At 42.5% G+C, this 15231-nt stretch overlaps 1 protein-coding gene across 1 annotated transcript in view; it reads left to right on the forward strand.

The window, feature by feature from the left end:
- Nucleotides 1-3434: 3434 nt before the first annotated feature.
- The window catches only part of coasy (CoA synthase), a 14184-nt gene continuing 2387 nt past the window's right edge, over nt 3435-15231 (forward strand). Inside the window, exons 1-8 of the mRNA XM_061909724.1 lie at nt 3435-3579; nt 6926-7623; nt 7690-7904; nt 11639-11770; nt 11850-12039; nt 12099-12163; nt 12230-12314; nt 12383-12480. Coding sequence (XP_061765708.1) covers nt 6948-7623; nt 7690-7904; nt 11639-11770; nt 11850-12039; nt 12099-12163; nt 12230-12314; nt 12383-12480 — 1461 coding nt within the window. The 5' untranslated portion in view covers nt 3435-3579; nt 6926-6947. The remainder of the gene's footprint in view (nt 3580-6925; nt 7624-7689; nt 7905-11638; nt 11771-11849; nt 12040-12098; nt 12164-12229; nt 12315-12382; nt 12481-15231) is intronic.

A 15231-nucleotide genomic window follows, 5' to 3' on the forward strand; every position in this document is an offset into this window, starting at 1 on the left:
TTAGTTGTATAAATTACTTTTGACCAGGTTTCTTGCTGATCCTCAAAAACAGCACAGCTATCCTGCCTTACGGAGAATTTGTGTTGAAAAGAGATGTTTTGACTGATTTATTTTCCAGTTGACCCTCAAAAAGAGCTCCCCTGTTATTTGATTTTTTTTCAGTAGGTCCTAAACAAAACTAGTTATTCTAGTTGTATAAATTGTCGTTGACTAGGTTTGTTGCTGATCTTCAAAACAGCACAGCAATACCGCCTTATGAAAAATTGTGTTGAAAAGTTGTTTTGCAGTAAGTCCTCAAAAACAGCAAAGCATTCTTGTAATATAGGGAATATATTTGACAAGGGTTTTGTTTCAGCTAATCCACAAAAAGAGCACAGCACTCCTGCCGTACAGAGGATTTGGAAAGCATTTTTGCAGTAGGTCCTCAAAAACAGTTATTTTATTTATCTTCTGTTATTTGAGGGTTTTATAGTTGGTCCTTAAAAACAGCAGCACTCCCACATCCTCTTTAACAATGTTTTTTTGCTGGTCCTCAAAAACAGCACTTTTTTTGTATATAAATACATTCTAAAAAGTGTTTTTTTGCAACAGGTTCTCGAAAAAGCATATAGAAGATCTTTGACATGGTTTCTGAATGGTCCTCAAAAACAGCACAGCACTGCTGTCATACAGATTTTTTGGAAAACATGTTTTGCAGTATTGATTGATTGAATGAAACTTTTATTATTAGATTGCACAGTACAGTACATATTCCGTACAATTGACCACTAAATGGTAACACCCCAATAAGTTTTTCCACTTGTTTAAGTCGGGTTCCACGTTAATCAATTCATGGTAGGTCCTTAAAAAAATAATTATTTCAGTTATCTTCTGTTACTTAAGAGATTTTTTTTTAGTTTGTCCTTAAAAACACCAGTGCTCTTTTATTTAGAGGATCTTTGGGTTTTTTTCTGATACTCAAAAACCTGTCATATATATATATATATATATATACATTTTTTTTTATTTTTTTTATTTTTTTTTGTCACATTAGGGCTACACTATAAGGCGCACCGTCAGGTTTTGAGAATTTTTTTTTTTTTAAGTGCAACCTATAGTCCGGAAAATGCGGAACATTTAATGTTTGTGATTTCTTTTTATGTTTGACTGCCATCTACTGGTCACACTTGTCATTCCATCCATCCATCCATTTTTCTACCGCTTATTCCCTTTTTTGGGGTTGCGGGGGGCGCTGGCGCCTATCTTACCAAATAAAATAACTCCGAGGTCGGTAAGCAAAACCAGAATTAATCCATACATTAGGCGCACTGTCGGGTTTTGAGAAAAAAAAAAAAGATTTTAAGTGCGCCTTATAGTCCGGAAAATACGGAACATTTAATGTTTATGAGGGTTTTTTTTTATGTTTGACAGCCATCTACTGGTCACACTCATCATTATTAAATAAAATAGCTTTGAGGTCGGTAAGCAAAACCATACTTATTCCGTACATTAGGGCTATATATATATATATATATATATATATATATATATATATATATATATATATATAATGAATGTTTTTTCAGCAGGTCCTCCAAAAAGCAAAGCCCTTTTGAAATATAGAAGATTTTTGACTATGGTTTTTTTGTCAGTTGGTCTTCAAAAACAGCTCAGCGCTCCTGTCATACAGAAACATTTTTGGAAGGCATTTTTTTTGCAGCAGGTTCTTAAGAACAGCAAATATTTCCTTTTATTTGATGGGGATTTTCTCACTTGGCCCTAAAAAACAGCACAGCAGTTCCTCATATGGATCATTTTTGTTTGTTGTATTTTTTTGGTGAGTTTTTTTTTCTGCATTTGGTTCTCAAAAACAGCAAGGCTTTCTTGCAGTATAGAAGAGCTTTAACTCAGCTTTTTGTTCATTTGGCACTGCTTGCCATGTAGTGGATTTTTGAAGAGCATTTTTGCAGTAGGTACTGAAAAACTGCAGAGCTCTCCTGTTTGACGTTTTTTTCAGTAGGTCTTTAAAAACAAATTGTTATATCATATAAACAAATCCATGACAAGTGTGTTTTTTTGACAGTAGATCCTAAAAACATCAATTATTCTGCCACATAGAGCAGTGGTCCCCAACCTTTTTGTAGCTGCGAGCCGTTCGACGCTTGATATTTTTCTTTTTTTTTTTTTTTGTCATGAAAAAGGGAGGATTTTTTGGTTTGGTGCACTAATTGTGAGTGTATCTTGTGTTTTTATGTTTATTTAATAAAAAAATAAAATAAAATAAAAAAATATTCTGCGGCCCGGTGGTTGGGCACCACTGACATAGAGGATATTTGATAAGTTTTTTTTTGCAGTATGTCTTTAAAAACAGCAGAGTGCTCTGTTCATAGAATATATTTGACAAGAATTCATTTGCAGTAAGTCAGAGCTTTCCCAATATCCGCTATATCAGTGTTTTTCAACCACTGTGCCGCGGCACACTAGTGTCCCGTGAGATATTGTTTGGTGTGCCGTAGGAAATTATGTAATTTCACCTAATTGGGTTTAAAAATATTTTTTGCAAACCAGTAATTATTGTCTGTGCTGTCAAGAGCTCGGCAGCATAACCGTGTAATACTCCTCCACATCAGTAGGTGGCAGCAGGTAGCTAATTGCTTTGTAGATGTCAGGAACACGGTTTGTTGTGGTCACAATATGCAGACGACAGTGGGAGGCAGTGCGCAGGTAAAAAGGTATCCAATGCTTAAACCAAAAATAAAGCAAAGGCATTGAAGCTAAAGGGTGGCTATGCAAAACAAAACTAACACTGAACTGGCTGCAAAGTAAACAAAAAACATAATGGTGGACGACAGCAAAGACTTACAGACGGCATCCACAAAGTACATCCGTACCAAAATGGGAACGCAACACAAGAACTAAAACACTACACACAGGAAAACAGCAAAAAGTCAAAATAAGTCACGGCATGATGTGACAGGTGGTGACAGTACACCTACTTTGAGACAAGAGCTATAGTGATGCATGCTTGGTTATGGTTTGGATTCATATCCAACAAGTGCGAGAACAACTTTTGACCGTCAATATCAGCCGCTGAGTTTCATTTTTTAAATGTTTTCTGCTGGTGGTGTGCCTCCGCATTTTTTCGATGAAGAAAAATGTGTCTCGGCTCAGAAAAGGTTGAAAACACTGCTGTGTATAACAGGCCATCATGTAAAGGATCTTTGACTATATTCATTTTTTGCAGTTGGTCCTTGGGATTAAAGTCTGTGCCCCAGTTAAATAGTGCCGCCGTTAATGTGGCTTATTATAAATGATTATGTATTTATTTAGTTCATTGTAGTCTTTGCTCTTTAATACAATATCATTAAAAAAGTGCCATAGGAATGACTGAAAGGCGCTTTGAAATTCAACTACATATTCCAGGATGCACTGCGGGGTTTCTTCGACCAATCAGGTTGCGCTTGGAACGTCACGTGATTACCCAACTACTTCCTCCATGATCTCCTTGATCAAAGTGTGTGTTTTATCATTTTGACAAACGTTTAGTGTCTTGTTCAACATTTTCTTCGCAAAGTGTGTTCGCCTAACGACATTGAGCAGGTATGTTTGCGTTCCCACGACATTACTCGACTGCACCTTCTGGTCGCTGTGTCTTTTCCGAGTGACACCGTTGTTGTGGACACTGCTACTTTGCTAACACCATGTCAATACACACACGCTAAAGCATTTTCTTTTGTGAAAAAGCGTATTGCAAACTTAATTTTTCAAGACCTGCTACCACTAGCAAATAAGCTGAGCCTCGCAGTTTTTTTTTTATATTTTTAAATGTTGTTTCAAAGTGAGCTAACTAACTCCCAAAGACAATGTTTTACCAGGCATAATGCAAACAGGATTTTGGACACCATGTTTAATCAGTAACAACAATAACAAAAGAGAGTGTCACTCCTTATAAGGAAGTCGTGAGATTGACTGCCTTCTTGAGAAAGTATCCAAATGATGACTGTAATTAGCATTTATCAGCTTATACTCATATGTACTCAACTGCAGAGAGTAACAGGCATCGATTAGCAGCTAGTCCTTAATTTTTACTGATGCATTTACTCAACTGCAGAGAGTAACAGCCATCGGTCAATCAATCAATGATTATTTATATAGCCCTAAAACACTAGTGTCTCAAAGGGCTGCACAAACCACAACACAAACCACAACGACATCCTCGGTAGAGCCCACTTAAGGGCAAGGAAAACTCACACCCAGTGGGACGTCGGTGTCAGTGACCATGAGAAACCTTGAAGAGGACCGCATATGTGGGCAACCCCCCCCCCCCCTCCCCCAAACAGGGAGCCATCAGTAGAAGCATTTAAGTCTCACCTTAAAACTCATTTGTATACTCTAGCCTTTAAATAGACACCCTTTTTAGACCAGTTGATCTGCCGTTTCTTTTCTTTTTCTTCTATGTCCCACTCTCCTTTGTGGAGGGAGTCCGGTCCGATCCGGTGGCCATGTACTGCTCGCCTGTGTATCGGCTGGGGACATCTCTGCGCTGCTGATCAGCCTCCACTTGGGATGGTTTCCTGCTGGCTCCGCTGTGAACGGGACTCTCGCTGCTGTGTTGGATCCGCTTTGGACTGGACTCTCGCGACTGTGTTGGATCCACTATGGATTGATCTTTCACAGTATCATGTTCTCATATGTTCTCATAGTCATCAGTATCATCAGTATCACAGTATCATGTTCTCATAGTCATCATTGTCACCGATGTCCCACTGGGTGTGAGTTTTCCTTGCCCTTATGTGGGCCTACCGAGGATGTCGTAGTGGTTTGTGCAGCCCTTTGAAACACTAGTGATTTAGGGCTATATAAGTAAACATTGATTGATTGATTGATTGATTGATTACCTCCCTGTTTGGCACTCAGCATCAAGAGTTGGAATTGGAGGTCAAATCACCTAAAAAGATTCCCGGGCGCAGCTACCGTTGCTGCTCACTGCTCCTCTCACTTCCCAGGGAGTGATCGAGGTGGATGGGTCAAATGCAGAGAAAAGTTTTGCAACACCTTATTGTGTGTGTGACAATCATTGGTACTTTAACTTTAAGTGATATAAAAAGAATAATGTTGTTTTTTTGTTTGTTTGTTTTTTCAAGTGAAAAGTTAATGTTAAACAGAAGCGTTTTAGGGGTTCGTTTTTATGTATTGTCATTACATCAGTGGTTTTTTGGTCTCTAAAAAATTACAGCAAGAATTTGGAACTCAATATATAGTCCAGTGAGATGTGTTATCCTCCCAAGCCTACTTGCAGTATAAACCCTTTGTAGGGCTCATCAAAAGAAAAGACTGGCACATTGAACTTAATTGAAAAGACCACTTCTTGTTAGTCGATTCACAACTGTGACAATCGTTGCTACTTTAACTTTATCTTTAACATAAAGTAACGGATGAGCTTTATATAGCGAGAAAGCATCATTCCCTCACTCCACAGTTGCACATTGATGGTGGGAAGCTACATTTGTAAGTTAAAAGTTAAAGTACCAATGATTGTCACACACACACACACACACACACACACACACTACGTGTGGTGAGATTATCCTCTGCATTTGACCCGTCACCCTCACTTGCTGGTAGGTGAGGGGAGCAGTGAGCACTGCAGCGTTGGCCACGGCCGGGAATCATTTTTGGTGATTCAACCCCCAATTCCAACCCTTGATGCTGAGTGCCATCGCAGCCAATTCACCACCAGGTGGTGATCGGTAGAAAGTTCCGCCCCTCTCTTCACCTGAGTGTCCAAAACATGACGCCGCAAATCCGATGACACAACTACAAAGTCGATCCTGGAACTGCGGCCTAGGGTGTCCTGGTGCCAAGTGCACATATGGACACCCTTATGTTTAAACATGGTGCTTGTAATGGACAAACTGTGACGAGCACAAAAGTCCAATAACAAAACACCACTCGGGTTCAGATCCGGGCGACCATTCTTACCAATCACGCCTCTCCAGGTTTCACTGTCGTTGCCAACATGAGCGTTGAAGTCCCCCAGTAGGACAAGGGAATCACCCGGGGGAGCACTTTGCAGTACTCCCTCGAGTGTACCCAAAAAGGGTGGGTACTCTGAACTGCTGTTTGGTGCGTAAGCACAAACAACAGTCAGGACCTGTCCCCCCACCCGAAGGCGGAGGGAGGCTACCCTCTCGTCCAATGGGTTAACCTCCAACATAAAGGGTTTGAGCCGGGGGGCAACAAAAATTGCTACCCCAGCTCGTCGCCAGAGTGGAAAAGAGTCCAGTCCCTCTCGAGAGAAGTGGTTCCAGAGCCCTTGCTGTGCGTCGAGGTGAGTCCGACTATATCCAGCCGGAACTTCTCTACCTCGCGCACTAGCTCAGGCTCCTTCCCCCCCAGTGAGGTGACGTTCCACGTCCCAAGTGCCCTGCCTTCGGCTTCCGCCCAGCTCACAATGCACCTGACCTCTATGGCCCCCGCTGTGGGTGGTGAGCCCATTGGAGGGGGGACCCATGATGCCTCTTCGGGCTAAGCCCGGCCGGGCCCCATGGGGTCAGGCCCGGCCGCCAGGCGCTCGCCATTGTGCCCCAACTCTGGACCTGGCTCCAGAGGGGGGGCCCCGGTGACCCGCGTCCGGGCGAGGGAACTCTGAGTCCTTTTGTTGTGTTATTCATGTAGGTCTTCGAGCTGGTCTTTCTCTGATCCCTCCCTAACCAAGATATTTTCTTCTAGGTTTATTTGTACAGAGGAATACTGCTCCATAAAAGTCACATATTTGGCAAAATATTATGCAATATAGTAAATGTAATTTTAAAGGATTCATTAATGTTGAGCAGATTTTGATATGTGCTGCATTCATTCTCTTTGTGTTACACTGTTTGTCAGCCTTACAGATGCCATGTCAAGTTTTAAGCCAGCTTTTTCTTTTTTTTTTTCGTGCTTGCAGCGGTTCTTCGGTTACTGGGACAATGTCGATGTTCAGCACGGGCGTCCTCGTGCTGACGTCCCCCCTCCACGTGCTCCCCCTGCGCATTGCTCCGGTACTCACCTCGGCCGCCCAGCTCGTGGAGCGCACCCTCTACGTCCACCTCCACCCGGGGCTCAACCTGGGCGGCGGCAGCCAACCCCGACCCGTCTTCATCCCGCCCGCCGTGGACCTTTCTACCCTTATCACCCGCCTCTACAGCAACGCCGCCGACGTCTGCGCTCACTTGGACGTCCGCGTTCTGCTCACCAATGTCCACACCCTTCCAGCTGCCAGCGGCGGAAGTGGTCCCTTCCCCACGCCGCAGTACCTCACCCATTCCCCGGAGGTGCTGCTCACGGACTTTCCTCTGCAGGACCCGGCTCAGTCCCACCAGGTGACCCAGTGTCTGCAGAAGTACACGGGACACTGCTACGTGTGCAGCCCTGCGCTTCCGTCAGTGTTGCTCCACCCGCAGATAGTGAAGCTGCAGGGGGAGGAGGAGGCAGGGCTTAAGGAGCCTGAAGAAAAGGTAAAACCGTTGGAGACGTACACTGACGTGGTGGTCGGCGGCACCTTTGACCGCCTCCACGGGGCCCATAAGACCCTCCTCAACATGTCATGCTTGCTCGCCACCAGACGCTTCCTCATTGGTGTGTGTGACCAAGGAATGCTGATAAGTGAGTACTTTTAAGTGAAATCCTTCGGAAAAAGTGCACAAACTTGACAAGATCATTTCCGTACAGAAAAGGTGCTAAAGGAGCTTATCCAGCCGTACTCAATAAGAGTCCAAAAACTACACGAGTTCCTGCGGGATGTCAAGCCCTCGCTGCAGGTGGAGATCGTGGCTCTCGACGACCCGCTAGGGGTGTCGGTGGTGGACCCCCTCCTGCAGTGCATTGTGGTCAGCGAGGAGACGCGAAGGGGCGGCGAAGCTGTCAACAGGAAACGTATCGAGAACGTAAGTTTAATAAGATCCTGGACTACGCCTTGTGAGGTTCTTAGCGGTCGCACGCCTGTGGAAGTGTGTTGTCCGAAATTGAGCCGTGATGCTGAAATTTAGACAGTTAAGTCTTTTTAGCAATCTTTTCTGGGAGCATGCTGTTTTTCTATTAAGCTGCATTTGTCCATCTCCAAGAAATGCTTTTGTGCACTTGATCCAATTTTAATACCGAGACTGTAACGGTGTTCACCTTAAAGGCCTACTGAAAGCCACTACTACCGACCACACAGTCTGATAGTTTATATATCAATGATGAAATATTACATTGCAACACATGCCAATACGGCCTTTTTAGTTTACTAAATTGCAATTTTAAATTTCCCGCGGAGTTTCTTGTTGAAAACGTCGCGGAATGATGACGCGTACGCGTGACATCACAGACTGTTAGGAAATATTAGCGCAGCACCATTTGCGGCTGAAAGTCGTCTCTTTTCATCACGCAATTAAACAGTATTCTGGACATCTGTGTTGCTGAATCTTTTGCAATTTGTTCAATTAATAATGGAGAAGTCAAAGTAGAAAGATGGAGTTGGGAAGCTTTAGCCTTTAGCCACACAAACACATGGTGATTCCTTGTTTAGAATTCCCGGCGGTGCAGCTTTACTATGGATCAGAGCGGTCAAGCGAACATGGTTCCCGACCACTTGTCAACCGGCAGGTTTCGGTGAGAAAATTGTGTTAAAAGTCGCCTCTTACCAGAGATCTGTGGAGTTTACGCCCTCCTTGTATCTGCCGTGACTTCCCTCAGACACTGGCCTCAAGACACCCGTGGACACACCTCTCCAACTATCCGGTACTATTTAATCTCACTAAAACACTAGCAACACAACAGAAAGATAAGGGATTTCCCAGAATTATCCTAGTAAATGTGTCTAAAAACACATCGCCTTTTTTTTTTGTACTTTTATTTTTTTATTTTTTTTATTTAGTCCTTGGCTATCAATATCATCATCCACGAATCTTTCATCCTCGCTCAAATTAATGGGGAAATTGTCGTTTTCTCGGTCCGAATAGCTTTTGCTACTGGAGGCTCCCATTTTAAACAATTTGAGGAGCCCTCACCCTTGTGACGTCATCGTCTGCGACTTTCGGTAAAGGCAAGGCTTTTTTATCAGCACCAAAAGTTGCAAACTTTATCGTCGATGTTCTCTACTAAATCCTTTCAGCAAAAATATGGCAATATCGCAAAATGGTCAAGTATGAAACATGGAATGGACCTGCTATCCCCGTTTGAATAACAAAATCTCATTTCAGTAGGCCTTTAATACATGCCATATATTACATACAACAATGTAATATAAAATTACTAAAATTTCACGAACACCTACTTTTTTCTTTTTTTTTGCTTCTAAGAATTAAACTGGCAGTCATTTCTCATAACATCAATAAGTGTTTTATTAATGAGTGGATAACGCCCCCTTTCCATTGCCTGACTCGATTTGGCGCCCCCTATTGGTGTGACGTTATCCACAGATCTGGAGCCAATTTCCCTGCATAGACCGTGTAAAACTATAATTTTGATAATTTCATTGCATGTGTTTGTCACCCTGATTAATGATTACTTGAAAACTGAAAAGGTTAACATTAAAAGCAAAAAAGAAAACTAAGGAATCTCCATTTTTGTACTTCCCTGGCCTTCCATCTCCTTTTCAATAGATACAATAGCCTTTCAGCATTTTCTGAAGCGTTTTAAGGAAAACATCAGCAGAAGAGGACCAAAAAAAATAATACCGTATTTTATAGACTATAGAGTGCACCCGGATATAAGCTGCACCCACTACATTTTAGAAGAAGAAACAATTTTACCTTATATTAGCTGCACCAGACTATAAGCCACTGATATATACTTTGGGAAATTAGGTATTTACACAGCAATATGTTGTAAATATTTATTTAAATACCTTAATACAAACAGTGTCTGTAACACGGCAGTAAAACGGCTGATCAAACAAAACAGAAATCCTTGTCATGGACCCACTAGCTGCGAAAGCTAGCTCTCCAATTAGCTAAACAGACTCAATAACTCCACTGGGGTTTTGGTGAATTTACTAAGGAATTTGTGAAACTGAAACAGTACTAAAAGAATGCTGTTGTAAGTTAGTAATATTAACAGAGACATTAATAAATGTGTTAGCATATTAGCTAATGATAATGACGCTGTGTATATTTTGGGGATCATTTTACCTAAAAACATAATTTTAAGGTCCAGAAATATGAAACAAGTGCCAATATTGTCAGCATTAGAGGGGCTCATTTTATGGAGTGGGACAGGAGGACACATTATAGCGACTCGGCACACATTTTAATAGCCACCTCAAGCTATGATTAGCCTATTTGTTGAAGACAAAGAAAACAATCAAACTTAGAGCTGCCACCTCTGTAACTGACTGACGCATGGTTGTTTCAAGATGTGTAGCAAAACCTGCTGTGTGCAAAGTGTTAGCCGTATACATTGGGTGGGTTCACCTAGCTTGGTGGGAGGTATGTCAACAAGGCCGGAGTTTTTTCCTTTATCGTGTCATAAAAAACACAGAACTTTAAAGCCCCACTTGTACTTTCAGTTTTGGTTGATTTTGGCGACGCCAGTGGACCAAAGCTGTAGTGTTTTGCCAGAAGAAGACCACAGGTCGCATAAAGACTAGCGCGTAATGGCGTCAAACTGACATGATGTCCGCTGTAATATTGGCATAAATATTACGTCTCCAATGGCTAAATTATGTTAGATAGGAAACACTATAATAACTGATCTTGGATTGCGCTACAAACATAATGCTACTACCAAGAGTGTATTGCGGCAGATGCAGGTCCAAAACAAAGAAAGACCATCAAAAACATTTTTGAAGAAGGTAGTGTAAAACCATCACACGGGTGGCTATTTATTGCGACCACGCAAATTTCCGATAGCTAACATTACCATTTTGATTTGAGCATCAAAAAAGTCACCTAATAGTTTAAATTGATCAGTGCCAAGGCAGCATCGGTCTGAAATCCCTCGTTTTTGAGCTCACGCCAGCGAACGAAAACCGGGTCAATGTTCTCCCATGTCTCTCCTTAGCCGTGTAAGCTGTTTTTCTTTTTTTGTCTTCTCAGACAAAACTTTTCCTTTCTTTGGTTGTTTTTGAGCTTCGGCCATGATAGCAGTGATTGCAGGGAGGCATTCTTCTTCTTCGTCTTTTAGTTTTCTGGCGGCACGTAGGCATTCACATCGACTTACGTCTTTTTAACGAATGGAGAAAGAGGAAGTGACGTATGCCGTAAAGCAAGTCAGCACATTTGTAATTCTTTTTTACAGTCCTCGAAGTCATCAAATGCCGGCAAAAGCGATAAGGACCCCTTCAGGCCATGACAGATGTGTCATTCAACAAGTTGCAAGTCGCTGTATCATCCCAAAAGTTATGAAAATATTTTATGAAGGTTGAAAAGTTACGTAGTGCTGCTTTAAAGCTGACCGTCATCTCAAGAAAGTGATAGATTTTTATCACGTTTGTTGATAAAACGTCATTAAAAAGTGCATATTGAATGATTGTGTCATGAAGGAGGTTGGAATTAAGAATTAGTCGATTAATTGCTTTGTAAGAGTAAAAGAAATTGAGCCCAAATGGGCAGTACTTACTGAAACCATGAGAGGCGCTGTTGGTTTAGTCTTAATTAGTTTTCTGTGTGAAAACCATATCCTATCACTCCTAATTTAGGGTCTTCCAGCTCTGGTTCTTCATGAGATCCAGTTGCTAAAGGATGCGCATCACTCCGAGACGGAGGAGGAAAAGATCAGCTCTTCCAGCCTGCGCACCCGTCTGCTGGGAACCCTCCTCACCTCACCTAAAGTAAGTACCAGCACCCAGTATAAATGTGAAAAAGGGTTTATTTTCCGCCAAAATTACCCTTTTTCCTGTTGGTTTTCAGGCCAAGCCTCATCTCCCCATCCATCCCTATGTAATCGGACTGACGGGCGGGAGCGGCAGCGGGAAAACCTCCGTCGCCAAACAGCTGGAAGCCTTTGGCGCCGTGCGGATCGACTGCGACAAACTGGGCCATCAAGTGTACGAGGCCGGTACTGGAGCCTACCAAAAAGTTTTGCAAGAGTTCGGATCAGGTAGGAGAACACGACTAGTCTGGTCTTTCGCATGGGAAATAAATGAATGTTTTTTTTAGATGTTCTTAATGACGATGAGACCATCAACAGGCGAGCATTAGGGAGGAAGGTGTTTGGAAAGCAGGTAAAAGATGGATTCACATTGCAGCACAAGTTGAGGTCTTAGGGCTTCTATTCCGTTTTGCTGCAGGAGAGGTTAAAAGCGCTCACAGACATTGTGTGGCCTGAGATCGCGCGTCTCGTCAAGGACGCAATCAGCCAAGCCAGAAATGAAGGTAGCCATTCGGCGACGTACTGATTTGTATGTGCAGCATCACGCTGATGGTGTATTCCTTTCTGTCAGGTAAAGACGTTTGTGTGGTGGATGCAGCGGTTCTTCTGGAAGCGGGCTGGACACACATGGTCCACGAGGTCTGGGTGACCATCATTCCCGAGGAGGAGGTAGAGTACACAACACACTTCATTAAGTATTCCTGGACACAACATTAAGTACACCCAGATCCAATATAAAAACAGGCACTGTGCAATCAACCATCTCATTGCATTTAGGTGTTTGCTTCTTCTGTATGCCAGACTGACCCCAATATACAGGGAGGCAAAAAAGTATTAATCAGCCATTGATGATGACAGAGGTCTGTAATTTTCATCATAGGTACACTTCAACTGTGAGAGACAGAATGTGAAAAAAAACTCCAGGAATTTTAAATAATTTATTTGTTAATTATGGTGGAAAATAAGTATTTGGTCAACCATACAAAGCTCTGTCATGTGGTCAGATGAAACCAAGATATAACTTTTTGGTATAAACTCAATTCGTCGTGTTTGGAGGAAGAAGAATACTGAGTTGGATCCCAAGAACACCATACCTACTGTGAAGCATGGAGGTGGAGACATCATGCTTTGGGGCTGTTTTTATGCTAAGGGGACAGGACGATTGATCCGTGTTAAGGAAAGAACGAATGGGGGCTTTTATCGTGAGATTTTGAGCCAAAACCTCCTTCCATCAGTGAGAGCTTTGAATGGTTGACCAAATACTTATTTACCACCATAATTTACAAATAAAATATTTAAAATTCCTACAATGTGAATTCCTGGATTTTTTTTTCAAATTCTGTCTCTCACAGTTGAAGTGTACCTATGATGAAAATTACAGACCTCTGTCATCATTTTAAGTGGGAGAACTTGCACAATCGGTGGCTGACTAGATACTTTTTTGCCCCACTGTAAGACAAATTTTTTCAACACCTGTTGGTTGGCTTGAATAGATCTCTTGACCCAGAATATATAAGCCTTTTTATGAAGATTTTGTAGGGAAATACAGTCTTCTGTTTAGTCTTCTACTGTATTTAATTTTTTTGTGTTGAAATTCTTCACATTATTTTTTTGCTATGTATTGTTGGGATGAGAATCAGCACCTCCAAGTCTGAGTCCATGGTTCTCGCTCAGAAAAGGTTGGAGAGGAGACCCTGCCCCAAGTTGAGGAGCTCAAGTACATAGGAGTCTTGTTCCCAAGTGAGGGAAGAGTGGATCGTGAGATCGACAGGCAGATCGGTGTGGCGTCTTCAGTAATGAGGACGCTGTATCGATCCGTTGTGGTGAAGAAGGAGCTGAGCCGGAAGGCAAAGCTCTCAATTTACCGGTCGATCTACGTTCCCATCCTCACCTATGGTCATGAGCTTTGGGTTATAACCGAAAGGATAAGATCACGGGTACAAGCGGCCGAAATGAGTTTCCTCCGCCGGGTGGCGGGGCTCTCCCTTAGAGATAGGGTGAGAAGCTCTGCCATCCGGGAGGAGCTCAAAGTAAAGCTGCTGTTCCTCTACATCGAGAGGAGCCAGATGAAGTGGTTCAGGATGCCACCCGAACACCTCCCGAGGGAGGTGTTTAGGGCACGTCAGACCGGTAATAGGCCACGGGCAACACCCAGGACATGTTGGGCCTGGTAACGCCTCGGGATCCCCAGGGAAGAGCTGGACGAAGTGGCTGGGGAGAAGTCTGGGCTTCCTTGCTTAGTCTGGTGACCCCACGATCCAACCTCAGATAGGCGGAAGAATATGAATGGGTGGATGGATGTATTGTTGGGCTGCATGATTTTGAGAAAAAACAATTGCAATTCTCTCCAAAATTGCTATTGAATTCGCGATTTTTATATTTTGCACATAAAATGCAAAAAAAATGCGCAAATAAGGAGTCAAGGAAAACATGTTACTTTTAAAACATATTCTTGTCTTAAGGTGCCACACATTGGAACATTACACAAAAAATGACTCTAAAATTTTTTTGACTTTATGCAGACAAACTCAGAGCTTTTGTCCACGTTAAGGCAATTGAACTACATAATGAAGAGGGCCGCAATTTCAAGAGCCCAAGGTCTCAGAGGCCGCACATCAAAATGTGGATTTTTCTTTAGAAAGTGCCTCCACAGGTTATATTCCTTTGAAACTGTGTTTATTTACAAAGTAAAAACACATCAGCTTTCACACTGCACTGTCAATAAATTCATTATTCTGCCATCGCTACTCGTTTCCAACGTGTGCATCTAGACCAGGGGTCGGGAACCTTTCTGGCTGAGAGCCAAAAAGCCAAATATTTTCAAATGTATTTCCGTAAGAGCCATATCATATTTTTTTTAACACTGAACACAACTAAACACGTGCATTTTTAAGTAAGACCAACATTTCTAGAGTATAATAGGTCTCTTATTCTCTTTAATAACATTGTTATTCTGAAGCTAACGCTGGAGGGGGCGTGGCCCGCAGGCCTGCAACGATCTGGGGTGGGCCAGGACCTGCCTCGAAATCAGCGAGAGCTGCGTAGATGGCCCACCTGAGCCTTGTTATCTAATCACCTGTCGCTTTGTTATAAGCAGCAGCCAGGAGGAGAGATGGGGTTGGGGCTGGAGCCAAAGCGCGAGCGAGAACGAAAGAGAAAAAGACAATTGCTGGAAAGCAACTGAGAGACTTATTGAAAAATAAAACAATAGTGTAACCCTGAAACGGGCTCTCATGTCGGTGCTTGGTGGTCTGAAGAACCCCCAGGAGGACAAGCCCCACACGAACCAATAATAAATAAATAACTTCTTAACTCAACTTCTTGAACAGGTGTAATAGTAAACGGATGGATGAACTAAAAATGCATGAGAATGTTTTATGTTTTGAACATTATTTTTAACACTTATTACAAGTGGAATTA

Source organism: Nerophis ophidion, linkage group LG08 (assembly GCF_033978795.1).
Source record: "Nerophis ophidion isolate RoL-2023_Sa linkage group LG08, RoL_Noph_v1.0, whole genome shotgun sequence".
NCBI classification, from domain to species: Eukaryota; Metazoa; Chordata; class Actinopteri; order Syngnathiformes; family Syngnathidae; genus Nerophis; species Nerophis ophidion.